At 35.8% G+C, this 11,265-nt stretch overlaps 2 protein-coding genes across 2 annotated transcripts; one reads left to right on the top strand and one right to left on the bottom strand.

Moving 5' to 3' along the window:
* Positions 1-4,750: 4,750 nt before the first annotated feature.
* On the bottom strand, positions 4,751-6,132 carry LOC137391505 (uncharacterized). Its single transcript, XM_068078006.1, has 3 exons — positions 5,843-6,132; positions 5,531-5,740; positions 4,751-5,103 (listed from the first exon to the last, which is right to left on the bottom strand). The coding sequence occupies exons 1-3, from the start codon at positions 5,996-5,998 to the stop codon at positions 4,942-4,944; spliced, it is 528 nt and encodes a 175-aa protein (XP_067934107.1). The 5' UTR covers positions 5,999-6,132; the 3' UTR covers positions 4,751-4,941.
* A 2,512-nt stretch (positions 6,133-8,644) lies between these two features.
* Positions 8,645-10,620, top strand: LOC137391223 (uncharacterized). Its single transcript, XM_068077630.1, has 3 exons — positions 8,645-8,845; positions 8,927-9,145; positions 10,091-10,620. Exons 1-3 carry the CDS (start codon positions 8,738-8,740, stop codon positions 10,238-10,240), a joined length of 477 nt encoding a protein of 158 aa, XP_067933731.1. The 5' UTR covers positions 8,645-8,737; the 3' UTR covers positions 10,241-10,620.
* Positions 10,621-11,265: the final 645 nt, after the last annotated feature.

Here is an 11,265-nt window from a genome sequence, read left to right as displayed (position 1 = left end):
TCCAATTCATTAGGTAAAGAAACTTAACCAATGGCATTTACATTAATTGCTGCTGTTTATAACCAATTTTAAATCTTGAGCAAATGTGTAGCATAAAAAGTAACTAGAAATTCCACTGTCATACAGCCAACGATCAAAGGGATAATGGAAAAAGAAAGGGTGCTGCCGGTTGAGAAATGCAATATTAGCAGTCAAATGGCACTGCAGTGCAATAGGAGAACTGTAATAGTAGCTGCAATGGTAGCTGTAATGTACTGGGTGTTATTATGTACAACAAACAGCAATAATGAAAGGAAAAGATTATATGTTTATATCTCTCCCCTGCAATAGGAGAAATGCAATATTAGAAGTAAAATGGCAAGCTGCTGTGTAATATAAACAGGCTGGGGACTGTATATCATTGGTCATAGCAACCAATATCAAGAAGTTGTGATATTTATCTACATTTCTGTATTTATACCTACAAAATTATGCTGAATTTAAAAATCTAAACAGATTTTAGCTGGTCATCATAGAAATAGATGTATACCTATAAGAAAATGTAGGCCTATTACTTAATTTTGTAGATATTAAAAACAGCTTGGCAGTACCGCGATATTGGGCACAGCTGCAGTATCATCAACAAAATCTTTAGAAAAATAATAACAGTAACATATTGAACCCATCGGTCACTATATACTTTGATCTTGTAAATTCGAATGAATATTCTTATAATTAAATCTTATAATAATCCTATAAAACCAAATAATTATTCTTATAATTAAATATTGTTAGAATCATTAGAAAAATATCATCATCATTTCCTTTACTTTCATTGTTTTGGGCATCAGTTGGAATACCAAAGTACTCATTATAAGTGTCCAAAATGTCAGTTACTTTGAAATCGGCAAAAAAGAAACAATTACTTTTCAGCACTTCTACGTTAATTACAGAAACCTTCAGCAATTGGACAATGCTCATAGATTGGTGAAATGTGCACGTTTTTTTCGTGAAATGCGCACGACTGAATGATTCTACTCTCTGTCACACGGCCTTATCGGCGTTTCGTTGGCCGGTCTTAGTTTTGATTAAAAAAAGCTTGTCAAGTTTTTATTGCGGTTTTAGGCCAAATTAATCTGTCTATTTATGTATAATCCGATCAGATGGGTTAGTTTTAGGATATTGGGTCAACTTTTCAAGGACTTGGTAACATATTTAAATATGTTTATATGTGTTTTGTATCATTATTATACTTAAATGACTCCATTGGAAAATGGTTAAATTTGTTGATGAGATTTCGGTTCAAGGGTTTGTTCACGGCCGTTAACGGATAATTTTTCGGGAGTTGTGTGCACATATGCATTTATCATAAATCTCCCAAACAATCACTTCGCTCGTGTTTGGTCGTTGGAGAAGTGTTTTTCAACAATCTGATTTAACTATGCCTTGAGTTTTCGAATAATTAAATTATGCTTTGGCTAAACATAGTCAGAAACAAACAGATACCTTCATTTAAAAGTTAGAGTAGTAAATGCTGTATATGTTGATAAAAAATAAATTTTCTATGCGAAAACTCTTTTTATTCCCCTTGTAACGCCGGGCATTCAGCTAGTATATATATACGTAGATCTATACACACAATGCAAAGCGCAAATCAAGATTTCTTTGCCATTGGCCTTGGGTATATAAACTGTATATAGATAGCTATATGCCTGTATATAGATGCGTATACACTCCCACATACAGCTGAATATCACTCGATCTCTGTGACAATAGAACCACACACTGATGATGAGGAACCTGACTGACACACCAAACCTCTCTATGGTGTCTACCACCAACAAGTATTCGAGATTGGTGACCTCTACCACACATATGGCTGAGCACAAAGGTGATCTAACGGCCAATCCAGGGTCATTAATCATGGCAGCACAGGAGCAAGCGCACCAAGCTAGGTAACTCCAACCCACTTTCACAGATCTGTGATGCTAGAAGTGATCTAGATGCAGACTTAGTAAGGATGCACCAGAGACCAACCAACATATCATCAGTGGATACAAGCAGCTAGCTGGACATGCATACACCGAGCGGTGGCATAATCAGCTCGTCGGTGTGATGTTCAGAAGTGCTGTATGCATGATGAGTATAGCCTTGATAAACCACAACACCGGTGGCAAACTCTAGAGAAGGTTTATGAGACCGACCTTGCTAAACTCCTCTGGAGCTTCTTCATCGGAACTGACAAGCATGTCTTGGCAGACCAGCCAGATATTGTAATGGTGGACAAGGAAAGCAAGAGGGCTACTATGATAAATATAACAGTACCATTAGTTACAACATAGCCAGGCATGATAAGGTAGCATTAGAAAAATATCTCCCACCTAAAGAGGAGATTGGAAAGTGCTGACACGCAAGAGCAACTATAATTTCAGAAGTCATCAGGCAATTATAGCACCTGCACGCCAAATGTGGCAGGCCAAAATGCCGGCAACAATCAACGCAAGCAAGTTGCAGAAAACGGGAGTTGCCAAGCTGGAAACGGCAATGAATTTGAGGCGAGTGCTCATTCTCCCAGGTCTCCGGTAGCAGACCCGAGCTTGTTACGTCATTACCAAATCTCTTGGAAGTCTAGGCATGTATTTTTCTTCTAATAAAATCTTTCTTTTTGTAAATAAGTTCAAGCAGGCTAACTGAAGCATGGAGCTTTGTGTATTTTAACTTATCGCTGCTAAATATTGGCTGGTATAATAAGTATATGCACAAATATTCTATAGTATGGCAAACAGGCTGTGTGGCGTAGTTGAATTCCAGTGCTAAGCAGGTTTCTTTTTTCCTAAAATTTTATCGCTTCAACTGAATACACCAATGACAGATGACAGACAGACAAACACTAAGATCTATATATACGGTGTATATTTAAAATGTAGTAAACACCGTAAATTCTGGCATACAAGTCGACCCAGCGTATTAATCGAAGTCTAAAATTTGGTTTTAAAATCCTGGTTTTAGCATGTACCTGCCATATAAGTCGATCCCTATCTCTGGCTCAAATCGTATGATCGTTAATAGTTCAGTAGGCATCAGAAGCGGGTGATGCGTAGCTGAAGAAATGGCATTCAAAAACTCCATCAGCAAAAATGCTCGGTCTTTTTGTGCTGTCCCTAATATGTACCACAATTAACAAAAAAACCTGGGACGACAGTTCTAGTGAAAACCACAAGGCATGACAAACAATACATCACCACCGTATCGGCCTGCCTCACCAATAGAACGAAACTGCTACCTTTGATAGCATGTACATTTTTAACAGAAAGGTTATGCTGCAAGACAGAATTCTGTTAGGAATCATGATTCATGTACAAGCAAAAGGATAGATGGACAATATTGCCAAATACTGGCCATAGATTACCAAAGTGTCAACTTGTAGGCAGATATTACAAAAGAGCGTCAGATTAAAAAAGTACGTTATTACAGAAGAGAATCCTAGCGATGACAATTTGAATAGAGAAGAATGGGATCTCGTGTTTGATCCATCTAATGATTAGTAGGATTACTAGTATTTTACTATTTTGTAAATAAATCCCTATATGTCATATCATGTAATTTTAAATTGCGATGGTATTTTGAAGTTGAATTTTACTAGAAATCGTGTCATAAAAAACGTGACTGTAGTATAAGTTGAGGATAGATTTTTAATCTTGAAATTTGGCAATGAAATTTTTGACGTAAATACCGGAAGTTCTGGCATATATATTTAATAATAATAATTATCTGTGCCACTAAAACTATCTATGATTGCAGCTTACATATGATAGCAGATCTTCACTTAGCTCAATTATAAGCAATCTTTATAGCCGAGTCTAGGCTTTCCTTGATTTCATTTGTCATCACATAGTAGTTCATTTATCCCATGAGTTATTTATATAGCATATATATATATATATATATATATATATATATATATATATATATATATATATATATATATATATATATATATATGTATATATATATATATGTATATATATATATATATATATACATGTATATATATACTATATACATGTATATATATACTATATATATACTATATATATATATACTAGCTGTGCTACCCGGCGTTGCCCAGGTAATAAAAGTCTGGACAGAAAATTGATTTGTATTTAACATATAACAGCATTTACCATTCTAACTTTCAAACTACATATCATGAGAGAAGTGTTTCGTGTAGTTGAAATAAATTAAGAGAAAAATGAAAACAACTATGAAGGTTGTAAAACTTTGTCAAACAACTGTAACTTTCAAGCTATTAGTCTGGCACATTGCCAAAGAAAAAATCCAGTAAGCTGCTAGGCTTCTAATGACGGTACTCCATGACATATGAGTTATTTATATAGCATATATATATTCATTTATGTATATTATATGTACAGTATATTCACATATACTAAATACATGTACATATTTAATCATATATATTTATATAAGTCTAGCTAGCCAAATAGCTAGCGAGCGCTCTATGCTGAAATCTGAAAATTTTGCAGTCAGCATTGTCATCTGATGCCGCTGTCTGTCAAACTTGCTCAATGAACCAAACAATTATCTACTGTCAATAATAATTTGAGGTTACCTATATACACCATATATCCTGATAAACTCCTTATTAGGTTACCTATATACACCATATTATATCCTGATAAACTCCTTATTTTCTGTGTTTTCCTTTGCTATGGTAAGTTGTGCCCAGCTCAAATTGGTAGCATCATTGACATTATATGTGTAAGTTGTATGAAAATGTTATATTATATTTATATTAGTATATTATATATGTATGTAGAAAAAACTTGAGATTGTCTCCAAATTATAATTTTAAAATAGATTTATACTTAAAAAGCAAAATTTAAATGACTATCTGGCAGACAATGGCTTTAATAATCAACTCTTGTCAACTTTGATATAGAGTTAATTGAATATAATTCTTGGCTTGGATAACGGAAATTCTGTGGAGTTTCTCATCGTCTCATTCGACCAGAAATAATAGTCATCAGGGGGAGACAACACTCCTCCACACCAATACTCATAAGCCTGTGAGAACCCGACTGTTGCTCCCACCGTGTAGAGTATCTGAAACACAAACAGCAGGAGTTGTGTCCTCATAGCTGATTTTATTAGAGTTTTTGCAATTTTGTTTTAGTTCTTTTAAATCTAATTTTTAAATATTATTTTTTGAAACGTGTGAGTAGGGCTAATCATTTTTTATATTTTCAATCCTAAAATTTGTTCTATTTCAGTATATTTATAACTATTTTTTATTTAAAACTGCTAGTAATTTTGGGTTAAAATTTACACTTTGTTTAGGACATATATAGGATGTTTAGGATATATGTTTATGAAAATATATAAAAGAAAAAGTGAGCAGTTTGACTCGCTGTGAATCTTTTAGTCTTTTGATATTTTTACAGCTCTTTGCACATCCCTGAGCTAAACCATTTATATTGATAGATGGAGGCTCAGCTTCAACTTGAAACGCCACTATGTTCATAATACTTACGAGAGCTGTGATAGCCAAAAATCCGAGGATGATAGAGCAGGAAGTCCAACATTTAGCTTGTCGCATTCGTCTCCGATAGCCAAGTAGGTTTCCTCTCTCTCCTTCATGTTTGGCAATCATAGCATGCACAAGTCCGACAACTCCACACGGCAAGCAGCAGAAAATAGTGGAGAGAATTCCACAGACATACCAGCAGGTCGTACTTGGCGCCTAAAACATGTTTGTATCATTGACCTTCTGTTCACAATATAATTAGAGTACCACCTTCCCGCAGACTTGTCAACCAAAAGCAGATTCTCATGCTAAACCCACCTTTGGATCTGCTCCTTCATGGTCAGGTAGCTCAACTGTGGTGTAATGTGGTGGTTGCTCCAGCTCAGTCGGTTTCCCGTCTGATTGCGCTACCTTTGCCTTCGTCATAACGCTAGTAGGAGTATAAGGCAGCTTCTTTTCTATATGCTCTGTCATCTACTGACGAGATCTCTACTATGGCCGCTCTTTATATCCTCGACTGTCAATACAATTCTGATCAGTTTGCCTATTGATTATGTATTGAACTGTGTACACTACGGCTATACAGTACTAGTAGTTTCATTGCTTAGACTGGTACCAACCAGCACCTATTGAAAGTGAGAATGCTTTTACCTACTGCCATATCCCAAATACCTGCTCTAATTAGGGCAGACTAAATTAATGTTTATTACTGTTCACAGCCTAGCATTTAGTGATGTAATCTTTAAAGTACAAAATCATTTGGTTTGGTATTCATCATTGTAGACAATATTATTGTAAATGTATTAATATTAACAACAATAATATTATTAATAATGTATTAACGAAAATATATGTGATCTATTATTTTATATACATAGATCATCCTATGTAAATAAAACTCATCTTTGGTGGTGAAGGTGCCACGATGGTGTTAATGTAACAAAGTTTACATGCGGATAGCTGGCATGAACCAGTAAGAATAGTGTGGTTCACACTTCTGATGTTCCTAATTGAATGCTAATAATAGGAGTATTACAGTAGACTGAAGCGTAATCAAGGTCGTACAGTAGCTGCTGCTTGCTCAGTACCAGTTTGGGCTAACTTCATTGTTTGGAGAGAAACAGGATATTACACAATAGCATGGGAGGAGTCAGTCAATAGTAATACTAGTGCTCAGGGTGACTCATTCTAAATGCATGATGTTTGTAATATCTATTGACCTAGTCATGACAAACATGAACACTTAAATCAGCTGTTTACCTGCATTATAAGCTACCTATGCGTAGTTATTACTCATCTTTATAGCAAGCTGTGATGAACTTCTTGAATAAAGCGGATCTTTTATAAATATAGTTATTTTTTCAACATGAAATATGTGATGCTGGAAGAATGTTGAAATGCTGAGTCTAAAAGGCTCAGTAGAGCAAGCATAGAACGTACTGATGACCAAAAGGGCCAAATAAACTCCTGATACCTTTATGTCTTCACTCATCCCATATAATCATAATTGTGTTTGAGTAGCAATATAATACAATATGTTATAATACAAATTATATTATACAATGTATATAATATATAATACGTATATAGTCGCAGAGTCGCTATGCTTATTTTAACCCAGATGACTCATATTGCTCAATGAATACATTGCATCATAAGTCGCTTAATGGGTTAGTGTGCCGCCTTGTGAACAGGAGGTTCTGAGATCAAATCTACTGCGATACGGATTTTCCATTGCTAGACTTTAATGTATAGCTGGACTATACATCATCTTGTCATCGTCGATGACAGACAATGACAAACTTTGAGATTTAGATACATAGATACGGCACAATGTTATGTACAATAAAATAATATATGTAGTATAAGGTAATATTCTATACAAAAAATAGTATAATCTTTACTATAATAAATGTCCTTTTTGTCTGTCCGAAACAACAGTTGGAGGCTGGGAAAAAATATTACGTTCTACAGGATCCGAACTCGTGATTTCTAATCCTTCTAGAGTCGACTGTTGTCTAGCTTTTGAGAATAATTGTGAAGACAGTTAACTATTTGCTGTGCTTTTATGGTGTACCTTACAATCTATCACAGCACACAATATTGACGGAGTGCTAGTGTAATATAATATAATATAAAAGTTTACACTCAATCGCTTAATATCTACAGAAATAAATAAATGTACGGGCAGTCGTCCTCTCTCTTCTATCAACCCCATCCGGCATTTACACTTGCTAGGAAACCTAAAACAGTAGTTCCAATGATCTCTTGTGAAAGTTATTCATATCTACTATGTAAATACATGCTTAAGAGTTCCAGATTTCTTTTTCTAGATTATAAATTGTACTATAAATAAATATTATAATGTAAATAAATATTAAAAATGCTAGATTTATTTGTTGACTTGAAGCTGTATTCTCACTGATAATGATGCCGATAATAGTGTTGGTAGAACATCAGCTAGTAATGTATATGAAATACACAACGACAATATGTCAGATGTTCCAGGAAATAGTGATAGATTATCTCCCCTTCACCGACTTGTCACAGCATCATCACTCTGGAGAGGCTATCAGTGTAGCCAGTGATGCATGTTTTATACATATTTACTGGCGCTTTATATTAAAATTGACACAGTGTTTACATTAATCTAATTGAAATTTAGCAAAATAAGGTCTAGAATCATCGGCGCAAACATAGCAGAGTTAAGTATAATCAATGATATACAGCCCAATGGGGCCTGGGGCCCCATTGGGGCCTGGGGCCTGGGGCCCATGGGGCTGTATATCATTGGTATAATAAGCCGTTGGCTTTTTATGATACATGTATATGCCCTACTACGACATTGCATTTTGCCAAAAATTGTGAAATTTAATTTTATAAATAAAATACACATTTTTGATATAACTATAGTTTGGATATTAGATCATGTAGGCCAATGTTTGGTGTGTGGCTTCAATATTTTGTGGAGATCATAGCAATTTATGGCTGCTGTAATAAGAGGCCAGCTCTTATTGGAAGAACAACTGTAGATTAAGTTATTGCGCAACAACAGCGTAGCGTTCACACATGAGCTGCTCCTTGATCAATAGTTCTAACCCAGTACGTCATTGTGATAAACAAATTGCATAGACCGACAAGTGAAGATAAAAGAGGCGCTGCTAGTAATCGTTGGAGCATTTTTCAGTCGGTATCCACAACTCAAGACCAAATATGACAAAGTCTAACCTTCTGAATTCAGAGGAAAAGCCAGCTGGCCAGAACCCGGAACCACTTTATACTGCAGTTCAGCTGAATGATTACGATGGACAGCTTCGAGGGGTAAGTGCTGTATAAATATGATCCATGGGATGTAAATGTTTGCTTATGAACCATTGATAGACGTTGGTAATGTTCTTGTAGGGGGCAAGACTACCCGGAAACACCTGCTGGTATGTCTGTGGAATTCTCTCCACTATTTTCTGCTGCTTGCCGTGTGGAGTTGTCGGACTTGTGCATGCTATGATTGCCAAGCATGAGGGAGAGAGAGGAAATCTACCAGGCTATCAGACCCGAATGCGACAAGCTAAATGCTGGACTTCCTGGTCTATCGTCCTTGGCCTTCTTACACTTATCGCCTTCGTAAGTACCGCAGTTTACTTCTAGTTAGAGACTCTTCGTGTTCCTAATTATGTCTGAATGTTTTTATTATCTTAAAAAAAAATGTGCAGACCAGAATCATACACATATTTTCAACATCGATATTATATCAGAGCGCTCACATGTTCACATTGTATTGCCATATGTCGGGGTTGTCTTCTCACAAATTATTCAGCGACTATCCATCGATTTTTGACGTTATCAATTCGTGTGCACATGTGCTCATTCGCGAAAACGCCGCCGTATTTGTAAGCAAACGATCGTCATTTTCGTTCACTTTACGTTATTTAATAGTACTTTGGTGTTGTTTAGATATTACAATGGAAAATTGCAAACAAAAACGTTGTTCGTAAAATTAATTGCAGAAGCTTCGTGTTTTAAACGATAAAAGTTGTCTAGAAAGATGGCGGAACACGATAGAATGATGTCACGAAAAAATGAAGGATATGCACTGTAAACCGATGACACCGCCAAGGCTGCCTGAATATGTTGGAAAGCGCTGCAGTTGTCAAACATTTTTGATATTTCACCAAACATCATTGACAGTCTGTGAAATGTGCACCACTTCAGCGATGGTGATTGGCTGCCGCCGATCTATATTTACCTTCATTGATTGAAGGTAAATATTGCTGCGGGACTAGTATTTGCTGCGGGACTAGACAATTGCTGCGAGACTAGTATTTCACCGATTCAGTTACCGCACTGTGTAATGATAACACCGTGTCACTGACTAGTTGTCAATGCGGATGGGTTCGTTATCGTGTGAACAATATTAACACAGACGATCACCGAAGTATTGTGGAATTTATGTCGACATACTGCGATACGGTGTGTACCAGCATCTAAGTAGTTTATCTTTTGTGTTCACATCCGCTCACATTTATCACTGTTGACTCAATGTTTGATGAGGTACACATACATTTCTAGACACTCTATGTCATTGGGATGACCATTGGGTTCTCGCGTGTCTATCAATGGTGTTCACTCACGGATGTAGACTACATCGACTATGTCTATGAGGAGAGGAACTCTTCCGGAATACACAATGACATTCTATATACGGACTACTACTACTAACTTTCCAGTTGCTAGTTTCTCACAGACAAAAATGGGATTGCCATTTGCGTAGTTCCCATAGCTACTGCATATTTAAATGAGTTACACTACAGCGCAAACATATCTACACAGCTAAATGGTCGTCAAATAAAATCTTTCATAAGCCTTTCATGTTTTTTTTCTCATCAACTTCTGCTATACTCATGTGATATATCCTGATTTGTGATGGTGTTTTTCTTGTTCTCTGAAGTGTTTTTAATAGGATTTATAAAGGACTCCTGACTAATTCCATTAAGTTTCCAGCAATTACTGACTCTAATCCTCACAACAACTACATGTTTAGAAATGCTAACACTTTCTACACAGTTATATGCATGTGCAATAAAATCTTACATCAACTTGCTGCTGTCTCCTGACTTCTTCTGGCACATTAGAAGAGTTTTCGAGTGTTAAAACAGGTTTCTAAAGATAACAATAAAGAATTCCTAAAAGGTGATCCCTGCTGTTATGCGCTGATGGCAGACATACTGATTCCTGCTTGCATTCAATTACACCTAGGATCTCTGTTGTGAGGGTAAATATAAAATTGATGATGCAATTTAAAATCGTTTCATGCAAAAACATGAAGTTTTGATCGGTGAAGATTTGATCTAATGGGTTTTCCACTCCATTAGTTAAAGACTGTATAATCATGTAGTTAGCTATATTTCAATGACTCATTCAGATATTTGCCATGTGTGCATAAGTTATCACTACCTCTCATATCATCTGCATGCGAATCACTGTTGTTCATTAATCGTACAGTTGAAGATTAATCGTACAGTTGAAGATTAATCGTACAGTTGAAGGTGTGTGATTAGAGTTAATCTTGTGACCAACATATTTCATCACATGCAAGATGGCACCATTTTCATATTTACATTGAGAAAATAAAGCAATGAGTAACCAAAACGTAGCTGTAATTAGTGCCGGTTTAGTTCTTTTGAAGTCGGACAATGATGAGAGCATTTGTCTGAATGAGTGGCTGGCTGTGAGTATTAAAGTTT

This window comes from Watersipora subatra, chromosome 3, assembly GCF_963576615.1.
Source record: "Watersipora subatra chromosome 3, tzWatSuba1.1, whole genome shotgun sequence".
Classification (NCBI taxonomy): domain Eukaryota; kingdom Metazoa; phylum Bryozoa; class Gymnolaemata; order Cheilostomatida; family Watersiporidae; genus Watersipora; species Watersipora subatra.
This window is presented reverse-complemented; position numbering and strand designations above follow the sequence as displayed.